Genomic DNA, 23276 nt, shown 5'->3' on the forward strand with positions numbered 1-23276 from the left:
TCCCAGGCTGCAGCCCCTTAACTAATATTGAAGTGCTTAAGCAATATTCAATACACCAACCATAAATCAGCAATGAGCTGTTCAGACTTACAACAGCACAGATTCAGTATCAACTCACCGTGGTAAGGCTGTTTATACCACACTGACCAGACGCTCTAAATAGCAGTAAACCCAAAGGCATGTATGTGGCAGTGGGGTGGTGACCGGGTGCTGGGGTGTAAAGGTATGTGTGTTTCAGGAGAAAGGAGAATGCCTCAAAACTAAGGAAACACTGCAAAACCACCTGTACGTGTTCCACCATAGGTGCAAGCCCTCTGCACCACATTCAATAGTTCAATGTTCTTTCAATCCAGGGCACAACTCCTGCCACTCTCACCAAGCTCCTCTGCGTTCCACCCTAAACCTGGCTAACAAAGTGAACAATACACATACCATCAGTTCGTAAAGTCACAGGGAAGCACTAGGAGCCCACAAGCGCATAAAGCCTGGGGTTTGTTCCAGCTCTGCCACTGTGGGCAGCGGCAGTATTCTAAACAAGTCACTTAGCCCTGGTGGAACCCACTCACCTTCTGTAAAATGAGTGGTTTTCAAATTATAATCAAAGAAACTTCTCAGAGACTTCAGGGAAGAGGTAGGGATGAGATCTGTAAGAGACTGAGAGGGCAGGGCTCCGAGGCCCCCTCTCTCTGCCCAAATGTTTTACATGTTAGCCTCACTTAAAATGGCATCTAAACAAAGACTTCTAAAACAAAACTGGAGCTTCTGAAAACCAGCTAATTCAATCTCACCTCCAGATTTAACCACCCCAGGACCAAGCTAACATGTATACTAACATTTACAGACTACCTTCTAAGTATTAAGCATTTTAAATATCTTATTTAACCCTTCACACCAGTTCTAGGAGACGAGCATTAGTTTCATGTTTACAGGTGGGGAAACTAAAGCTTGGACAAATAAAATGACCTATCCGCGGTCACAAAGTGAGGAAATGGAAGTGTGAGAATTTGAAGCCAACTATTTATGTCTCCAAAGCATTTGTTCTTCCTTCCACACTGCATGTCTTTCCCACCATACTAACTCCACCTCTTGAATTGCTCAAAGTTCCCCCACATCATTTCATGGACTAAAACCAAAGAGTCAGAAGTTCTTCCTACCAGAAGCAGCTGGTACCCACTGTCTCCCATTCACAGGCCTAGAGACCCAATGGGCAATGGGGAGAAAGTGATGACGTGGGACACGCGACACAGAGCTTGCTTCCAGGATTGCCATTTCCCATTAATCACGTTCACTTCTTTAATCGTTCTCTCTCAGGTTTTCTAGACCTTGCAAGGGCGCCTCTCTTCTCCCTCTTTTATCTTCTCCAGAAGTCTACATTTCCACGCGGACTAAATCAAAGGCTTGGTACTTTAAATCAAGTTCTGGCCAATGGCAGGTGATATGAAAGTATACTTCTCAGTCTTCTCTCGTTTTTCCTCCCAGCAGTCCTGTAACAAATGGTCTCATGTATGTACCCACCCCCTTTATTCCCTCTACTCCACTTACATGCAGCTCCCAACCCTGGATCCCCTTCTTTTTTTTTTTTTCAAGTCATGTTCCTTGCTTTTTTTTTTTTTTTTTTTTAATTTTATTTATTTATTTATTTTTGGCTGTGTTGGGTCTTCGTTTCTGTGCGAGGGCTTTCTCTAGTTGCGGCGAGCGGGGGCCACTCTTCATCGCGGTGCGCGGGCCTCTCACTATCGCGGCCTCTCTTGTTGCAGAGCACAGGCTCCAGACGCGCAGGCTCAGTAGTTGTGGCTCACGGACCCAGTTGCTCCGCGGCATGTGGGATCCTCCCAGACCAGGGCTCGAACCCGTGTCCCCTGCACTGGCAGGCAGATTCTCAACCACTGCGCCACCAGGGAAGCCCCCCCCTTCTTAACTTATATACCTGGCACTGTATTTCTGGATGAGTTCTCAGGGGTAGAAGGAGAGAGGGTGAAGAGTAGGAAGCAGAGAGTTTAAAGGGAAAGGTCAAACCAAACACACACCTCCTCAGACCCCTCCCTCTGGGGCCTCTAAAGCACGCACAAACCCGAGACATGAGTGATGGTTAAAAAAATTTGGGTTTTATTGTTTTTGCTAAACAATACTAAAAAAAAAAAAATCTCATTTTGAAGGCAGGGCTTGAATTATTTAATTTTGATCCATTTATTTAATTAAAAAAAAAAGGAAGGGGAAAGAGATCATGGCCAAAGCAATAGTAGTTAACCCCCACCCCACCCCCAAAGCTCTAGCCAGTCACATGAGCATCACCCACCTCCCACGCCACGGTGCCTGATATTCAGATGGTGGCACACTCTACCCGCTGGACCGCCTTGCAGGCACAGAGGCAATGGGTGCCAGTTTAACTCTCAGCAGGTTAGTCAAACCAGACAAACTGGTGGGCTGAAGTCCAGAAATTCTTCCCAGGTTTTCTGCCCATTGGCTGAGCACATACAAACTGTCATAAGCTTGTAAAACTTAAGGGGGGGTAGGGAAGGGCATAAGAGCAGGAGGTTGGCAGAAGAGAAATGACAGGTCACCCAAGCTTTCTCCTGGGCTAGTGGCTCTGGATACAGACTTAAAGAGAGGTCGGAATAGGTAGACTCCAGGTTTCTCGTGAGAGAAAACCATCCTTCGAGAAGGAGCTGAGATGTGCCGTGCAAAATAGTTCTTCCTGCAGAGGGCACAGGAGAAAGGGCAGTGGACGCTCCCATCTAGCAGACAGGAGAGTGGTGAGGAAGTTCTTCTAGTACCGTGAAGTAAGACAAAGGCAGAGGGAGAATCCTGAGGTTTTTGCCAAATGTGAGACTGGTACACATACAGTTAAAGACTAAAAAGCTACCAGGAACCCTCAAAGCCAGATCCCATCTGCATACACTGGCTCTACAAAGTGCTGCAGGAGATTCTTGCTGTGAACTAAGTCAAGTTAGTTGCCTGGCTATGGGTGGTGGGGAGGACAATACACTTTTACTTTCAGAGGGATGAGGTGGGAAGAGTGGCCATGATCTAGTAAAAAGACCTGCAAGAAGCAGAAAATATTTAGAGAACATTTTAATATATATTTTCATATATATATTTAAAGTTAAGAAAAATAAAACTAATTCAAGCCATGCCCTGTGCAAAAAAAGAAAAAAAAAAAAAAAAAAAGAAAAATTTAAAGTGAGACCTCTGTCTGCTGCTCTAGTCTCAACTTAAGTATCACAGTCAGCTTGTTACTTTTATTTTGGAAGAGAAGATGTAAAAGTTTCTTTCAATCACTCAGAAGGCAAGTGTAGCCACTTATAAAAACAGAATGGCAGAGACAGACTGGGAAAGGAAAGTCAGAGGTGAAAGGGCAGAGAAGGAAAGGAATTTTCAAAAATAAAATTAACAAGGTGACTGTTCCAGAAGGGGGCTGTGAAAAGGACATGGTGGACCGAAGTCTGTTAGTCAAGTAATGATTCAACTTTTAAATTATTCTCTTGTTCTTTTCTGTTGGGTGTTTTGTTTGTTCAAGTCAAAGATTTGGAAATGCTGACCCTTTGTTGACAAGAGCCAACAGGAAATATAGAATCCCTTCCCTCCCCCGGCCTGCCTCCGCTGAAGCCACCACCATCGCCTCCTTGTCTGGATGCTGGAAGAGTCCTCTGTATGTGTGGACTCAGGATGACAGGGCAGCCTCCTTCTGTGGTTGCTGGGCTTGTGAACGCTGCAGTATCTTTTGGCTTTCCACGTCTCTAAAATGTTTTTCAACCTGAAAGAGACCAGTCAGCCTAGATCAGAAAAAGAGATGGGCACACAAGGCCTCCCAAACAGTTCACTCTAGACTTCAACAGCCCATCCTGGCTGTCTAGCTCGTGGATTATTCAGCACCTTTGCCCTTGCTGTCTGCTGGCCTTCCCAACAAGATAGCTGGGGGGTCCTCTTGTTTCAGCCACAATTTTTTGCAGCTTCAGCTAAGACTGTCTAAAAGAAGGGGAATCTATAAAGTAAAGCAAGAAGGGAGATTATTATGACCCAAACTCCCTCTCCCCTCCTCACACAAGTGCAGAATGAAAAGCTGGTGGGGAATTACAGTCTTAAAACTTTTTACATCCACAATGTTGGTCTCCCAATGCTCAGTTTGTTTTTACAAATGCTGCAACTCAATCTAGAAAGTCAGATGACACATGAAGGGTCACAGACTCCAACAGCCACTGAGGTATACCAACCAGCCCTTCCCGAGAAGAACCCAGCCTGGGTTCAGACGCAATATCATGGAATGGTCTGGATAATTCCAAAAAGCCACACTGCAGAGGACATAGGGTTGACCACTCGCTTTATTCTGCACTGCCCAGTGGTTCCACCCCCCAAGAGTGTCCAAGCCATGGCTGCAGAGCACCATGGTGCAGGGAGGCAGGGTGATCAGGCAGGGCTGCTTGCAGGCTGGCTGTGTCAAAAGGGGCAGGGACTGCGGCGTAATGTCTTGCCCTCAGGCTGGAGGGGAGAAGGCTGAGGAATCATCCTCTCCCTAAGGTTTCACGGCTCCTTTACTTACTATTTTGCGTACATGGCTCAGTGCACTCCCCTCTTTGCCTTTACAGTTTTCCACTTGATATGGGGGTGTAATAACAACTTCTTCCATGACTACGATGTTTTTTTCTTGCCATTTACAGTCTTTAATGCTGGAAGGAGAAGAGAGCAGGTGAAAGTTACCTCTTGCGGGGCATCCCACACCTCCTGCCTGATGAATAAATAACTCCAGAAAGCTAACCCCAAGTTCCTAGCTCACCACTCAGCCAATAACTGGTTGCCATCAGCCCATAGGGAGAAGTAGCCAAGAAACATTTCCTGGGCACCACTGGCTAGGAAAAGCAATGAAACCAATGCACACTTATTCCAAGGATGGTCCAGAAGAGTTACTCTGAAGCATTAGGGACCTGAAAAACCACAGAAAACTTGGTGGCAGCCTCAGAAGTCCAAACTAATTTGACTTACAAATAAACAGCTAGGCTCAGGCCACTAGATTCAATTTAAATAGCAGCCTAGGGCAGGGGTTGGCAAATTTTTTCTATAAAGGGTCGGACAGCAAGTATTTCTGGCTTTGCAAGCCATACAATCTCTGTCACAACTACTCTGCTGCTGTACCTCAAAAGCAGTCACAGATAATACATAAACAAATGAGTAGATCTGGCCCACTGCCTGTAGTTTGCCAACCTTTGGCCTAGGGGGAAATGGTACCTTTCAAAAGACAGAACAAACTCCCCAACTTATTGCAATCTGTACTCTGCTCCCCACCAGCCTAAATGATAGCTGCTCCTCAAACTGGCCCTTCTCAATTATCAGACAGCTGGGTAACTTGCCAGACTGGGAAAATCCAACCCAGTTCACACTTGGGGGAACCTAGGGCAGCTGCCACTGCTAAGAGAGTTCCTTCACATACCTGTAAATGCTTAGATACTCACACCATGGCCTCAAACAGCTCTGATGCCAGCTACCATCTGTGCACCAGACTCAGGTGGTTAAATAGGGTAACAGAAGGCAGCAGGAAGAAGGGGGAGTGTCAAATGTTTCAGTTTTTCAGCAGCTAGGGAAGCTAGCGGAGAGTCAAATGACTTCTGCTGTGACAAAATGTCTTTTATGAGGTGGTAATAAGGTGGCCTTCTGCTCTCCCTAACTCCTTATGTTCACCCCAATATATAATTGGGAAGAGGGAGACAGATATAACTTTCCCTTAATAAAACTGCATCAGCTTTTAGAGAAAGGTACAAGATCAAAATAATAAAAGAGAAAGAAATCACTAGTTCTAAATTATGGAATACTAGGTCTGGAAGGGACCCTTAGGGACACTCTAATCCAAAACTAAGTTCTACAGATGAAGAAAATGAAGCCCAGAGCAGACAACTTGTTGGAGATTACACCATTCTACCATACAGAAAGGCAACAAGCACCGCATCCCTGGAAGCCGAGGTACTGCCAACACACTAACCAGCTTCCCTTGTGACATTCATAAACACAACTACCCCAAAATCAGCCAGCAGACAGCACAGCCAGGCAGCATCACCCCCGGGGCAAGGGACCCCTATGCTCCCCCCAACTCACGTCTTGTGTATGGTCTGGAAGAGCTGCTGGCCCTCTAGGGAGACACCAGCGCTGATTGCATAGGCCTGGCTCAGCTTCTCCTCCTTCTCTGTCCGTGCTTTGCTGGCAAGCTAGGGTGGGGGAAAGGAAAGAGACTCAGAAAAGCGTTCACCTTCATCCTTCCTTCAGGACCTAAGTTGAGGAAAAGATGCCGGAAAAGACTGATTTGGGTAGATTCAGTTTTCTGAGATCAAAAGTGAAACAAACAAAAACACACACAATATACCTCAACAGTTACTGCTATTCCTGGCAAACATCCGTTCCTTCCAGTACTTACTGAATGCCTACCATGTGCCAGACATTCACTGTACTAAGCTAGAGATACAGCACAGAAGGGGGCAGGGGAGACCGACTATAAACAAAAACAAACAAGATAACTTCAGACAGGGCTAAGTGCTAGGAAAAAAATAGAGTAGGGCAAGGTTACAGAGTATGACTTGGGGGCGGGGGGGGGGGGGCCTACCTGATGGAAAGTGGTGGTCAGAGATAAAAGGTAATGCATACATTTCTACGAAAGGAAAGAATTAAGAATTTTTATCAGCTACTGCGCTAGAGCCTCAGGTTTAGAAATAAATGTCTACCACACCTTCAAAGACCAGGATTTGAAGTTCTAAAGACTCAACAATTCTAGTACCATTATCTGTACTCACATGGGGAGCCAGGACTCCAGGAAACCTAACCATGGATACTGTCCACCTTCGACTTGGGCTATAGCTACCATGCTCTTTAAAAAAAGGAATGGTCTGCATTCTACCTCATGTCTGTTCCTTAACTGCCCTCTAGTGGAACAACCATAAACTGATCAAGAATTGTAGTAAAGTCTAGTAGGTCTACTCAAATCTAGTAAATCGCTCCCAGCAGGGGTGGGTATCCTGTCTATCCCTACTGCCCCTCTAATACATTTCTGGTCCCCACCCCACACTATTGGTTGCTAGACTGCAGAAGTACAAATTCGAGTGGAAGACAGAACCAATACACTGATGATTTACACAAAAGGCAGATAATGCATCTGAAAGTCAAACAAATGACTTGGAGATTTTCAGATCCATGAACAAGAACATATACTTAGTATACTGATGCTGCAGCGTACTAAAGACATATGCACAAACATACACATGAGAACACCCAACCTGTCCCCAAATACCAGCTCCTTAAATGCAAAGAGAGATCATACCTCCAGCACATTCCCAAAGTACCTAGATGCCTGGAATTCTTAAACATTCATATTCTGCTTTAACAGTGACCTTTCAAACCATAAGCCAAACATAGTTCTACAGGAGGAAAAATAAGCAAAGTGTCTAACTGTTGGTAAAATGAAGCACTTTATTAAGTGTGGGTTTGACTATGAAGAAGAGAAAAGGAGGACTTCAACCAGGTTAGGGTAACTGGGGAGCCTCAACTGCCTCTGAGTTTCAAAGACTGAGGGAGGAGGGGGTATGAGCACAGCTCATACATGCTGTCACTTTGGACTCCCTAGGTAAAAGGGGGAAGAAAGGCCAAAACTCTGCAGTGATTTAAAGCCAGAGCTCCCTTTTCACTTGGTCCCCAGGACATGGAGAGAGACAAATACAGCAGCAGTAAATAAATGATCTTTCAAGCCAGGTCCTGCCATTCTGGCCCCACCAGGCTACAACTTTACAGAGAAGGAAATGCACAGGGCTGACAGCATTCCCCTGAGCACTGGCAATCCCAACTGCAGCAAGGAAGCCTCATGGCTTGAAAGCACTCAGTTTCTATGGAATGAGACCTGCTAGGGGTGTATTTTAAGCAGCAACAAGCAAAGCTTACTTGGTCACCAAGAAAACCCTAGTAACAAGGAGTTTCCTTGAGTCTCGCTTTCCAAACAATCCTGAAGAAAATCTGAAGTCTCCAAGGAAAGAAAGGAAGACTGGAGGGAAGCAGAGCTCCCTTGGATTAACCAAGCTCCTGCAGAGCTCCTGAGAAGTGGCTAGTGGTCAGGCAGATGTTTACCCCATGAGCAGGCAGAAGGGTCTCACTTTGAGGTCTTTTTAAAAATAGTTATCCCTGAAGACCAAAAACATCTCCCAACGTTGGGTCAGACAAAGCTGCTTCTATAAAGCTTGTGTTGCCTAGATAGTAACAGCACCCATTCAGGAAGACAAGAGTTGGCTCAGGAAAAGCAGGCATCCATGCAGAATATTTAAGAATGGAGCTGACAAATTAAGCTGGGGTTGGGGAGGGGCGGGAAAGCTGGAAGAAGAACCACTTTTGAATTTTTGCCAGAGGCAGAGTAAAATGGATATAAATCTCAGCCACAAGTGATTTGTTTAGACAGCCTGAGTAAAATCAACACAATGGTTATAGAACAATGATTTCAAAATACACCCTAGTCACTCCCACCCCCGGCCTCCGCCAAATACCTGTTGTACAATCTCTTCTAAAGGGTCTGAAAGCAAAGGAGAATGGACTAGATGACTCTCAATCTCAACCCATAGTGCAGACTGATCCCAAATGCTAAATGATACAAGGGAGAGCCTTGGAAAAGTCAGCAGAAATCAGTGTAAGCTGACTATTTCAATTTGCCCCAATATCCTCAACTACTCTACCTGTACCTGCAATTGTGCTTTGGGGATTTGGATTCACAGCAAACCCTGAAGCCTCCAGCTGCCAGTTTATGAACTGTATTTTCATGGCAATCTGAAAATGCTTAAACCTAATATTCAGCTACAGAGATCTGCTTTCACTAAGAGGCTGTATAAATGGGGTAAATTTCTCCCACAGAGAACTGCATCAATTAGGCATGAGGAAGATTACCTTCACAAAAAGAATCTAGAAATGTTTCTTCTCAAAATTGGGGTGAGAAGGGAAGGGAGATTACCCTGCTCTTTTCACACATGTTCCTGAAAACCCATGACAAATGTGGATAAGCCTCCTTTTGTAAAGCAAGTGACTATCACTCTACCCTCAAGTTAGCTGTAGCTCTACATTTCCCCACATCATATTTTTGTAAACTAATGCATATCTATAAATGGTCCAGTTACTCCAAGTTAATAAGTTTATGGTTACTGTCAAATCGCCAGAGAAAACCAATAAAAGCTGTCCCCAACAGAGGAGGTGTAGGGTGTGCCTTTTAGGCTTCAGAGGGTCATCAGGACTGCAGTTTTTAAATTCAGTAACTATCACCATACTACATTCATTTTCAGTGCAAGCATGCTAACTGCTGGCCTCTCTTCCAATCAAAACTGAAGCACTAACTGGGTTAGAATCATAAAGAATGTTAAAGGCACCAACTTTAAGAATACACTGGGTTCAGGCAAACTGAGAAGCACAAACCTACAAATACATGTTACTAATGTACACGTGGCCTAATTGAAATAACTGCACAAGACAGCCTGCATTTATCTACCTCTCCTTTTATTTTGCACAATTCCCAGTGAAAACATTCATTCCTTGTCTACTAACCAGTTCTTCCTCTCTTGGCCATTCTATATACAGCAACTTGATGTGGGCAACAAAGAAAAGCGCATGAACTTGACTCCAAAGCACGTCAATATTAAAAGGCTTCTAGTCACGCCTGCTGCTGGGTAACCCTCGAGTGAGTGAATCAGTGAACAGCGACAACACATCTCTCCTCCTGCACTCAGTGACATGGAGAAGAGGAAGCAGCCACAACAACATAATCCAAGCATCTTGTTATAACCTCATCTTGTTACTTGGTCACCAGCTGGGCCATCTTATTTCTACATACCCAGACCAGGAAAGCACAGGTGCTGTGGGGAATCCAGAGGGATTCCTACTGCAAGTATTTAACAGGCTGTGACAGCTGATCCAACAAGGGAAGCAAAGTCCAGAGAGGAACCTGCTGGATGTGACCTACTGACTCCACTGAGCCACTCTTGGTTGGTCTTCCCTCTGTATTCGGGCCTTCCAACCAGCTGCCCTCACAGAGGGGTTAGGAAGCACTGCAGCTGCTGCCCAGAACTGGCAGTGCTGCCTGCAAGGCCTGATGGAGGCTGAGGGATGGCAGACCAAAGCAGCCAAGAACCACTGTCATCTTAAGGGCCCACGCTTGCTCCTGCTGTTTCAATTCTGGGGCGCACTTCTGGAAAGCCCTCATTCTTGGCTAGCAACAAGCAGGCTCAAAAATATTTCTTCTGGGGCTTCCCTGGTGGTGCAGTGGTTAAGAATTCGTCTGCCAATGCAGGAGACACGGGTTCGAGCCCTGGTCCAGGAAGATCCCACATGCCGCGGAGCCACTAAGCCCGTGCGTCACATCTACTGAGCCTGTGCTCTAGAGCCCGTGAGCCACAACTACTGAACCCGCATGCCTAGGGCCCATGCTCCACAACAAGCGGAGCCACTGCAGTGAGAAGCCCACGCACAGCAACGAGGAGTGGCCCCCGCTCACTGCAACTAGAGAAAGCCCGCGCACAGCAGCGAACACCCAACGCAGCCAAAAATAAATACATAATATAAATAAATTTTTTAAAAAGTAACCTGAGATGAATAATATGAAAACCTCAAAATAACCCAAATATTCATCAATATGAGATTCATTAAATAAAGTTATTTTAAAATATATATATATATTTCTTCCAACTATCAATATCCCCAAGTCTTCCTGCTCCCTGGCTGAAAGTTCCTGTCTGAAAGTTTCTAATAAAATACTGCTCTTTACAACCTCAGATAGCTGGGAACTCAAATAGAGAACCCTGCTTGAAGTCATGTCCCAGAATACATAACAATGAACCAAAACACTGAATCAAGCAGGGGAACAGTAGAGTCCCAGGGGCCTGGCAGTGAACACTAAAATCCTAAGAGCTAATTTGTTGAGTGAGAAATTACTCCACGCAATGCACGGAGCTACACGCTTTACATGTATTCAATGTTTAATCTTCCCAACAATTCTGTGAAATAGGGACTAAAATTACTCCAACTTAACAGATGGACTTGCCCAAGTTTACCAAGTCACAAGTGGGAGAGTCTGGATTTGAACCCAAACAGTCTGACTCCAGAGCTTGCATTCTGAACTCTGCACTATACTCAAATAGTTCCACCTAAGAGAAATAAGAGAAATGTTGAAAATACACTTATAAATTTGAATGTAAAAGAAAATGTTTTATAAAAGAGAAAACATTTTAAGCCTCAGCTGCCATCTTCTCTTTTTATCAGTGAATTCTGACATTTCCATCAATGTCCTCTGTACAGAACACAATTGTCTGCCTTTTAGTGAAGGGCCTCTGTTTTCTGAAAAGGGTCCCAGTCTCACCCTAAACCTCAAGGACATCCTTTTCTTTCTTTGGTTGAAGGTAATTCATAGGAATGCTTTTAAGAAAACAGATCCTGTGTGAGAAAGCATTTCAGGCCAATAATAATGGGTATTCCCTGAACCCATCATTTTCTGATGTGCCAAGACTAGAGAAGCTAAGTCAAGCAAGTCTTCTGCGCTAGAAAGTTAAGGTACATTGAGAGCGTTGAGCTATGATGAAAAACACCATGCAGCAATTAAACTCCAATAAAGATGTTTATAAAAAAAAAAAGGGAAAAACACCCTTGCAAATCCAGGGGCCACAGTGCCACCTCAGTCTCCAGGCTCTGACCATCATATTGCTGTCGTACAATACAGGCCAGCCTCAAGTCAGTCAGTACACGCTACAAGCAAAGTTTTATACTTCACCTGGCTTAGAACAAAAACTAGTTGCCAGCAAAGTCAATAGTTTTTCTTAGTTATTTGTAATTATGTCAACAAACACTATTCATAGCTACAAAAGACAGCTAAACCTCCTGGACACCAACAGAGTAATTTCCTAGTCCCAAGACCCTGACACCAGCACTGCTGTGGAACCTCCACAGGACTCTGCCAGGAAAAAAAACTGGCACAGATATAAACTGAAATTTGACCTCAGCAACTTATCTGTGAGAGTATACGCTCAAATTAGCCATCTCACACACGGCCGTGAGGATTAAGGGAGATAACATGGGTGAAAGCACTAGGTGAGTTGTAAAGCACTGTACAAATATTAGCTGTTAACATTATTATTATAACATCATTATTATTAGCACAGAGAAGGTGGCTTGTGGGTTATTTCAAAAAAATTCATATAATCCAACCTTCCTTTAGCCAATGAGCTCAGGGCTCTCTCTCTCTTCTGCTTTCTCTAAGAGCTGCTGGAGAGGCTATAAATCCTTAACAGAATAACTTCCAAAATATAACTGGAATAGTAAGTTGGAAAATGCACTTTATGTGCCAAAATGGGGGCTTTGTTTATAGAATAAAGAGTTGATTTTATTCAGAGATAGTGAAAGAACCATGTGCTGTCATTTCCTGAGCTCTGAAGAGGGCAGAAAAAGAAAAGTAAAAAAGAAAAGCCACCCCCTTGCCCCCCCACCACCACAAACAAAAGAGATTCCAGCTCAAACCCCTACCTACCACTCACTAGCTGCATGAATCTGAGCAAGATGCATAACCTCTCCTGAGCCTTAGTCCATTCATGGGGGCCCATCCTAAAGGGTTGTTATTGGAGTTCAGTAAGATATACATCTAACACCAATACTGGCACTTAACTAGTCCCTTCCCTCATTTCTAAGAACTGCCACCAGTTTAGCTCACTGACAGAACAGCAAAAGTTTTTAAATTGCAAAGATGGACAAACTGAAATCAATCCAAATCAGCTTGATTCCATTTAACTTCCCTCCCTTTACCAAATGAATTGTGATTTGTTCTTCAAGACCCTACTCCACTGTTACATCTGAGAAGGCTTTCCTAAAATGTTCACTACTCTAAGCCAAGGATTGGCAAACTACAGCCTGTGGGCCAAATTCAGACAACCACCTGTTTTAGTTAAGTTTTATTGGAACGACCACGACCATTTGTTTACATATCACCCACGGCTGCTTTTGCGGCAAAGGCAAAGTTGATAGTTGTGACAGAGACTGTATAGCCCACAAAGCCTAAGATATTTACTATTGGGCCCTTTACAGAAAAGGTTTGCTGCCCCCCTGCAAGAAGTTAAATGCTGCCGTCCCTCACCACTCCCAAACATGAGATTTTTGAGGACAAAAGCAGTATCTTAATCATCCTGACATTCCCAGCACCAGGAAGGGAGGGGGAGAGAGAGGGAAGTCAGATCAAAGGAAAAGAAACCTTGACTGTTAGAGATTCACAGACCAGTTCCCAATGGTTAAGTGGCTAACACACAGTCATACAACAATTCATTAGCAGCCCAGCTGTGAAAAGAACCCAGCTCTTCAAACTCCTCACATTCTACCACACTATACTGTTAGCTTTTGGCATGGTATATAGATCCTTTAACTTTCCAGTTCATGTACAATTTGCTCCACTCTCCAGGGTAGTTTCTGGTATTTATCTAAGCTAGCCTTAAATTCCAATGCTAGAACTTGACTGCACCACTTGTTTTTTTCTTCCCCCCCCCCCCCAAGCCTAATCTCTGCCAGGAAAACTAAACCAGTTAGAATGCCCCTTTCTTAACACTGTAAGAGATACTACCACTGAGCCATCGGTAAAGTGCTTATTTTGAATCGTCTCTGTGTCAAAGAGATAGAATGCAGAGGTGGCTGCAACAACACACCTATGGCACATCTCTGCCAGTCACTTGGGCCGAGCAATCTGTCTTTTCACGTAGACGATTCTCCCCACACCCCTGTGATGTCAGGAAAGCCCCCTTCAGAACCAAACTCTTGACCTGAGGAGGGCTCCACCAAGTCAGCGGGCTGCCATGCACTATAGCCTGAAGTGAGTCATGAGCCCTAGCCTGGAACGCTGCACCCCCTACTATGGTTATCAGGTTGACCCCAATGTTTGAATGCCACCAAACGTGACCTCTTTCAAAGGTTAGTGATTTTTAAAATGGCAGTCAATCACTCTACCTCTCTGATTTCATCTCACACCACTCACTACTTACTGTGTCCCTGTTACTCAGCAATGATGGGTTCTTCCTCTTCACCCCACACTTGCTTGCATCTTCATGACACTTCTGTGAGGAAGCAGCTGTCTGCTCAGAGTCAGGTGCAAAACTTGCTGGTGGACTCTAACCTGGGACTGTGGCCTTGACAACACATTCTAATCAAGTGAGCCAGTAGGTTACATGCAGCTTCTAGAAGCCAGAAAAATTTTATCTGACAAAAAAGTCTTGCCTTCCCTAGACAAGTTATTTCCCTTCCACTTTCATAATATGAACACATTCTACCTTTTACTAATATATACATACCTAAACATAGGGTGGCCAAGTCATCTGATTCTACTTGGTGATAACTCCATACCTCAACACGTTAGGGTCAAGATATGGTCAAGGTCTCAGCGAACAGGATAGGTCCATGAACACAGGCCACAATGCAGTAGCTACCAACGACCCCAGGAATTTACTCATACTTGAGGATTATCCCTCACATCAACAGAAAGCCGTAAGGTTATGCTAAATCTTAGCTTTCAAGCTGGTTAGAACGCAAAACAAAAACCAAGCCAGGGCTTCCCTGGTGGCACAGTGGTTAAGAATCTGCCTGCCAATGCAGGGGACACGGGTTCGAGTTCTGGTCTGGGAAGATTCCACATGCTGCGGAGCAACTAAGCCCGTGCGCTGCAACTACTGAGCCTGCGCTCTAGAGCCCGTGTTCCGGCAACAAGAGAAGAGACCGCAATGAGAAGCCCGCGCACCGCAAGGAAGAGTAGCCCCCGCTCACCACAACTAGAGAAAGCCCGTGCACAGCAACAAAGACCCAATGCAGCCAATCAATCAATAAAATAAATAAATTAAAAAAAAAACAAACACCAAGTCAATTCTTCCCTGTGTGACATCATACCTAAAGGTAAGCAATGACGTCAGTTCCTTTCAAAAGTGAACTCTGTGAACAGGCCCTTCCACTCCCAGACCAATCTCCCAAGTATCATTTTTATCCAAAGGCAGCCAACTCATTCTTCATTACCAGGTGCTGATGAAATGCTCTTTGAATCTCTTCTTCCTGGTTCTTCTTCCATTTAATCACTCACTGCTGGTTAGTAAGGTACAAATGGGTAATAAATACTCAAAACAGGCTGATCAATCAGTGGTTTGGTAAGGGAGGTCGACGCCTTATCTGTGGAGTTCACTTTTCCATGCTTTGTCCCTTTTCCTGCCTCCTGCACAACATACGAGCATCTCCTCCAGAAAGTCTTCTCCAAATCAGCAAAGTGAGAAGGAGACTTACATGTCATTCAATGCACTGGAGGCATTTATCCAAACAAATGAATACATAACACTTGCCTTGGCTGTCTCAGTGAGTTTTTTCCTAAGAGTCTCAGGAATTGAAAGCACAACCTCTTAGGTTCTGTGACTGCTCACGCTAACCTCCAGTACTCAGGCAAGTGTTCACTTAATTATGCCACTTGATAACACTGTCCTGGAAATTCACATTAATTCGGGTCACAACAAGAGGTATCCAATATAATTTTGATTTTCCCCAGTCTTGGGTTGGCAAGTTCTGATATCTGAGTGAATGTCAGATCTAGTATCAGGAAAGACTGACAAAAGAACAGTGCCAATGTTCTTGGCTGCTTCCCTTTGTCATACTGCCCCTCTCCCCCCATCCTGCTCCTACACCATAATTCAAGGAACATCAATTGGTTGCACATAGCTAATGCGGGAGAATAGGACTAACATCTGCCAACTCTGGTCAACTTGACCTAATCCTCCAAACAACTCTATGAGATAGGTACTAACATGATCCCATCTCTATGGTGAGAAAGCTGATGCTCAGCAAGGTTAAGAGGCAGAGAAGTGACTTTAAAGACTTATCCACTTGGTTCCAGTGTTCTTTCTACGAGACCATTCTGCTCCTGACCACACAACACAGATGCTTCTCTTTACTCAGAAATATTACTTAGGATTATAGATATCTGCATACTCATTTCATGTCACCAACCTACTCTATAAGTTCCTTGGGTAAGCGCACACAGAAGCAGAAAAAACATGGGACTTTGCCATCAAAACATCAGACCTGACTTCAAATTCCAGCTCAATCACTTACTAGTCGAATGACCTTAAGCTACTGACTCATCCTCTCTGAGACTCAGTTTACTTTTCTGTAAGATGGTGATGGTACCCACACCATAAGAACTATTGTTAGGATTAAACGAGATGTCTACCGATTACTAGTTCAGAGGGTGGCATGTAAAAATATTAGTTCCCACACTACTTGCCATATAACCTAGAACAAGTCACTTAAACTGATAAGCCTATCTTCCCATCTCTTAAACTAAAAGGAAAAGAATACACTCTAAAGATCACAAAGCATGGTTTTGAGAATGAACCGAGATGTGTCAAAGCTCTTTGTAAACTGTAAAGCCCTAGAAAAATGTAAGGTATGGTCCCCAACAGAGCTTACCACAATGCCTTGCACAAAATAATTTTCAGTAAATGTTTGATAAATGCTACATAAAAGAGAACTCTGTTAATACTGACATGTCCCAAATCATCTGAGAGCACTACTAACTCATGGGCAATCTTTAACCCCAGAGAACAAAATGTGGAGTCAATTCAAAGGAACTTGTTAAGAAACACTTTACTTCACCCTACCATGCAGACCCTGGGCTCTCATCCTCATGCAATATTTAAACCTTCCTCGTGACAGAAAACTAATAAGCCACATGGTGAATAACCTGAACCTCACTTATGATTGATTGGCTTTGGTGTGCTTTTGTACTTTTACAGTCAGGAAATTCAAAACAATTTTACAGGGTACAATGTTACTGTGGAGAAGATAAAATGACATTCAAAACTTCTACCTTCTGCGACCCCACTGTCCTCTTCCAAGCTTCCTCTTACATCCCACTGCTGTGGACAGACATAGGACATCTTAGCCTGCAGTGAAAGTGCCAACCAAAAGCAAAACAAGCTCATCTCCAAGAACTGCTAGTTCATACCATCTCTAGTTGGGCTGGAATTAAATATTTCCTTTAAAAGGCCTTCTATTCCATTTCCTGCTGGGTCGGAGTAAATATCCGGTTTGTATCAACAGGTTTAATTAAACAGAGCACTTACTATGTCAGCAAGATGAGCCATCATGTGATGTTATCTTGCACTGGAAGTGCAGTACACAGGTAGTGCTCCCTAGACTGCAAGTATCAACAGTTTTCTTCCAGGAATTTCAAGGCACTTTAGTTCCCTTCTAAAACGCTCAAACAATCCTCCATCCTAAAAAGAACTCAAGCTCATGCTCTTAAATGAGATGAACTTTTCATGTCATTCAAGCAACATGTAGTTGCCCAGATTAGCTGTTTTCAGTAACAGTAAGAGCCCTCGGGAAGAATCACAAAGCATCCTCAAAGGTTGGTTTCAAGGGAAAACCAATATCGCTTATTCATAAACAACTCTACGAATGAAGAATGAATAAATGAAACCCAAAGATAGCCCTCCAACCTAATTTTAGTCTTCAGTTTCTGACTCCTTTTTCAAGACTTGGCAAGCAGGCCACAAAGTAAGAAAAGTAAAGATTTCTGGTATTCCACAACCTATTACTTTCGGCTGCTGTCTTGAAAGAGTGGGTAAACAACTAGTTTACAATAATGCTAGTAGACAACTGACCAGCAGAAAGCAAAACCCTAAAGGCAAAGATAATCCGCAAACTAATAACAAAGAATTGCTTCTCAACAGCTCCCACTTAACAGTCCCACCCACACCACTCCAGCCCCTCTCAGATAAATGGTGGCACTTGGTGGTCATAAGAGCAGAATCCTGTATCTTTTAAATTTGACAAAATCATCCCTATTTCAGATAATCTTTCCTCGACTACTCACTAAAGGTTGCTGACAAACTTCTCATACCCTACAAACACTAAAGGATAACTTAGAGCCCTTTTCACCCTCAACATACCAGGCATAAACTATTTTATTTGAAACTTTTAAAATCTCTTCTGGGGACTTCCCTGGTGGCACAGTGGTTAAGAATCCGCCTGCCAATGCAGGGGACACGGGTTCAAGCCCTGGTCCGGGAAGATCCCACATGCCGCGGAGCCACTAAGCCCGTGCTCCACAACTACTGAGCCTGCGCTCTGGAGCCCGCAAGCCACAACTACTGAGCCCGCGTGCACAACTACTGAAGCCTGCGTGCCTAGAGCCTGTGCTCCACAACAAGAGAAGCCACCGCAACAAGAAGCCCGCGCACCGCAATGAAGAGTAGCCCCCGTTCACCACAACTAGAGAAAGCCCGCAGGCAGCAACGAAGACCCAACGCAGCCAAAAATAAAATAAATAAATAATCTCTTCTGCTAACAGAAGATCATCCAAAGACGACCTATACTTTAATAGGAGGACTGAGCCACTGTTCCAAAAATCTATAAGTCTAAGAATGGGACATTCTGTACGCAACAGGCTTTAATATGAATCCCAAGACCCTTCTGAATCTGTCCTCAGACATCAGTAAAAAAAAAAAAGTGTGGCACTTCCCTGGAATCTAGAAAGAAGGGAACTCCAGATCTGAGGTAACTGCGTTCTGCCAGCCTCAGTCACTCTCCTTTGTTTCAGCTGCCTGAGTGTCTCCCTGCTTTGCTGAATTGTAGCAAACACACTACATTCCCAAGAGAGGCAAGAGAATATACATTATTACAATACTCTTATAAAGGGAAAAAAACTTCCACCACACTAATTCAAGAGACTTAAGGAAAGGCAACAGTTATGAAAACTGAAGGCCTAACTTATTCATTCAACAAGTACTTACGAAGCACCTACTCTGCACAAGGCTCTGTATATTTAGTGATGAACAAAACAGGTATAGTTCCTATCCCCACAAAACAAATTCTGGTTAGATAGAAAAGTAAACAAATGATATACAATTATAATTACAAAAAAGCTATGAAGAGGGTAACCTTAAGTCGCAATTTGCCCAAGACACACCAATCTATACTTGTCTCGGTGTAAAACAAAAGCACCCCCCGCTTTACTCTCGAAAATGTCCCAGATTGGACTATAAATGATATGTCACCTTATCTCTGAAGGCTAAGGTACTGTAAGAGAGAATAATGGGGGCAAATCACTTTAGCCTGAGTGATCAGAGAAGACTTCTTGAAAGAGGTGCCATTAAACTGAGTCCTGATGGATAAGGCTCCAGTCATTCTGAAAGGGTGTTCCAAGTACAGGGCACAGCAAAGGCTACAACAGGGCTTGGGGCATTACTATTATTGATCAACATGAACTTTGGCTAACAGAACTAAAGAATCAGGAAAGTTATTTGAGGGTTCCCAGAGACCAATCTGTACATCCAAGATTAAAATATCCTAAAACTCTAATTTTGTTAGACCTCAAAATTCAAACATAAAGACAAAAACAAAGCTCTAAGGCAGTGGTTTTCAAATTTTTGTAGGTCATTAATCCCTCTGAGAATCTAAAAAAGTATTCCACATCTTCACCCAGGAAACATATATTCTCATGTGCACACATACACAATTTCAGGAGGTTCAGAAGCAACACCCCTACCCAACCCTCCCAACACTGGAAGTTCACACATGGACTGCAGGTTGCGGGGGGGGGGGGGGGGCGGGGAAGCCCTCTTTCACAAAGGACAAAAGCCAGCTCTCAACTCTATTTCTCTACTTGGTCATTAAGACATTTCTTAAAATCTTCTGAAGATACCCAGGAATAAAGAGGAAAGTTAAACTGATATATTTTTTAAAAAATATATCAAAACAAGCAATTGTAAATCACTGAAAAAAATGAAAAACAAACAATGGACAATGTATGTACCACCAAGAGTCAATGAGACTCAAATTTCCCATCATTTTGGAGAACCAGAACTGCCCTCAAGTCCTTACCTTACTAACATTGAGTGAAGCTAGGGGAGGAGGGGTTTCTGTTCGGTCATTAATTATTTCCACTTCTGAAACATACTGTAAGTTTATGAGCAAGATGTCTGCGTGGTTGGGCTTTCCACTGGAAGAGGGACATTCTGGTGAAAAAATAAAGTTAAGGAAAATAGGGGCAAGCAGAGAACTGACACATCCCAAAGGGGCATGGAAAACACAATTCACCCAAGGCTTGTGTAAAAGGTGTGCCACAAGCAAGAGAGGGAGCCTCACAAGAATCACACCTCTCCTCAGGAAATCTCTGCCTGTCACTTTCCTGCCGCACAACCCCATAACCAAAAGATCTCAAGCTTTTCAAAGCCAAACACAATCCAAAATTGGAAGCCTCAACAGTGTTTCTGTCACCTTCTCTTTACCGGTTTTATGAAGAGGCTTAATACAGTTTTAATGCCATTATGTATACTGTTTGTCTTGAACCTAATGAACCACACTGAAGAGCAAGTACTTCCTGTTCTTGGTATAATACTCCCTATATCCGAACAGTGCTCTTTTCTCTTTTTCAGATTTGAGATTTCCCATTTCGCACAGGAGGAAACTACAGCACTGGAAAGGAAGCTCACTCAAGGTGACCCAGCTAGCTAACCCATTCATTCATTCATTCATTCACTCACTCACTCATTCTCCAACCATTTCTCAAAAGCATACTGTATGTCAATTAAAGGTAGAGTAATTCTTCATTCCGAAATCCTTCCAACTAAACCACTAATGGAAAAGGTCTTACTTGGTCCAGGTATGAAGTCTTGTGTTTAAAAAACAAAAACAAAAATTAAAAAAAAACCCGCAACTGTTCTTGCTGTAATTAGTTTCAAAGGACATCTTCCTAAGCTACAAATCCACAACCAGTAGTTAAATGAATTAAAATACTTGCCAGTCAAAGGCAGTAGCAGACTCAGTAGGAAACTTCCTTTTGAAAGGTGCCATAAGAGATTACTCTTAAAAAAAAAAAATCCAAATAAACCCACCTGTGGCTCAAATAAAAGGGGAAGGGGTGGCACATTTATTACAACCAGGTAGTATTCTGTTTCCACGACTGAGTTTCCTGGAGTAATTCAGAAATCACTTCCACCCCAAAGAAAGAGACCACCTTTTCCATTCTGTTGAACACTGACACATTCAAAAGGGAAGGCTACTGCTATGGAGAAGTCAGGACTCCATGTGCTGGGCTGACAAGAGAAGACAGTTTACTCTTTCACCTGTAACCCACACATCCATACATAAACCCCTGAAAAATGTGGTCCTCTCTCTCTAGACCAGGTTTCCAATACAAACATCCCCAAAACAGCAACTTCCAAATCACTGAGAAGCCGAAAATTCAGCACTCCCTGCCCCCAGCGGCACCACGCATACACAAGCACCAGCAAAACAAGCCCCTATCCCCAGTTCTGCTACAAACTCTGTCCTGCAGTTACTCTCCCCCCAAACAGGAGAGGCCCATTTGGTCACCACCCCACCGCCCTTTCTTGGACCAAATCCCATCAGTGGACAACCCCTCCTGAACTCCATACCCTTGTCCCACTCACTAGCAGTTCCTTACTCTACACACCCCCTCCCCACATGATTTTACCCGTCCCCCTCCCATCCGGGCTCCAATCACCAGCCCCCTCCCACGACCACCCCTCTCCGGATTACTGTGTCCCCTCTCCTAGCGTTCCCCCCGAAAAGCCATCCGCGTGTCAAGCCCCCCTCCACCCACCCACCCTCGTTCGGGGCCCAGCTCCCACAACGGGTGGGAGACAAGGGTCCCCAAGGCCGACCGAGGGACCCACGAGAGGGGGAGGGGAGCTCAGGGCCGTGCGCATGCGCTCCGGGCGCCGCGGAAGCCGGTCGCCCCTAGGCCCGGAGAGGGCCCCAGCCACCGCCGTCGTCCCCCGCCCCCCCACCGCCGCACATACACGCCGGCCCGGCCTCGGGCTCCGCGCAGGGAAGGATACTTAAAGCCAGCATCTTGGACTGGTAGTCGAAGGCTACCACCTCGCCCTGCAGCCGCTGCTCCTGGCACGTCCGGCACGACACCTGGCTCCCAACGCTGAAGTACTCGCCCGGAGGAGCCGCCATCTTGGGAGAGCAGCCGCGGCCGGCGGCGGCGGCGGCAGCAGCAGCGGGCGAAAGCCGGGCCCCCAGTGAGCGCCGCGCCGCCGACGCACGGGGCGTGCTGACGTCACACGCCAGGGCGTGGCCTGGACTGGGTGGGGCGGGAGCCTAGGTGGATGAGGAGGAAAGAGGAAATAAAGAGGAATGTGAATAATTACGTTGGTGCGGCTACGCCCGGTTTGTAACAAGCTTGCAAGGTCCATTTTAGAAGTTAAAGATAAATGACCTATGTCGAATGAAAAGGGGAGGGAGGAGGGAACTGCAGTCTTCATTACGTGCACACCTTGACACAAGAGTTTGATGAATGAACTCTGTATTTTACAAATGAGGAATCCAAGGCCCAGAAGACTTAACTAAACTTGCTCAAAACGATTACACCTAACTACAAAGTGGTAGTGGAAAGAACATTGGCTGTAGAGTTAGCTAAAACGGAATTGGAATTCCACTGAGTTATATGACCTTGAGCAAATTACTAAGCCTGATTCTTTTCTTTATTCCTTCTGTATTATCACTGTTGAGCATCCAGCAACCCTTCGATGTAGGAATCAATATCCTCATTTTACAGAGGAAGAAACTAAGTCTTAGACTAAACTTTGTCCCGGGTCGCACAACTAGCAAGGATTCGGTCTACCTGTTTCCAAAGACGATGCTATTTACTGCTATGCTATATTACATAATACCTCACAGAGTAGTTAGGAGGAGCGGGAGATAATGAGATAATGTGTACAAATGCATGGCATATAGTAGATCCTTAATAAATGGTAGTTCCTCCGTGATCACCCATCACTGTTGGAACTCAAGATGCTTCCCCATCTCCCATCTTGCCCTCTCCTCTAGAAAACCGGGCAAAGAGCCAGAATGAGGAGCAATGGTGTTGACAAAGGGAGCCTTGGGGTAGGAGTTTTGGGCCCCCCATTAATGCCTATCTAATATACGAAACAGTTTTCTTAACATGTAAGTACGATGCAGATGCATTTTCAAGCCCTACCATCACCAGTTGCCATCCCTAACCCACCTAACCTTCCACTAAAGAAATTCTAGAGCCTCATGTATGAGTAAGGACAGGCAAAGAGAGGGAGGCAAAGGGCCAGTCCTGGCACTACTTAACCTGAACAAATATCAAAAGTGTTTCCTTGCCTTGCAAGAGACATCAACTTCCTAAAGTTGGGCCCATATTAGTACAATCATTGTAATAGAAATAAACATACTGCTCCCTCATACTTGGGTTTTTCCAGAGAACTTTCACGTCTACCCCA

The 23276-nt window shown here is 44.5% G+C and overlaps 1 protein-coding gene across 1 annotated transcript; it reads right to left on the reverse strand.

The window, feature by feature from the left end:
* Window positions 1–1925: 1925 nt before the first annotated feature.
* LSM12 (LSM12 homolog) lies at window positions 1926–22057 on the reverse strand. The gene is made up of 5 exons (XM_068531293.1): window positions 21861–22057; window positions 19879–20012; window positions 6082–6191; window positions 4538–4664; window positions 1926–3754 (listed from the first exon to the last, which is right to left on the reverse strand). Exons 1-5 carry the CDS (start codon window positions 21982–21984, stop codon window positions 3662–3664), a joined length of 588 nt encoding a protein of 195 aa, XP_068387394.1. The 5' UTR covers window positions 21985–22057; the 3' UTR covers window positions 1926–3661.
* Window positions 22058–23276: the final 1219 nt, after the last annotated feature.

This window comes from Eschrichtius robustus, chromosome 20 (genome assembly GCF_028021215.1).
Source record: "Eschrichtius robustus isolate mEscRob2 chromosome 20, mEscRob2.pri, whole genome shotgun sequence".
Taxonomy (NCBI): domain Eukaryota; kingdom Metazoa; phylum Chordata; class Mammalia; order Artiodactyla; family Eschrichtiidae; genus Eschrichtius; species Eschrichtius robustus.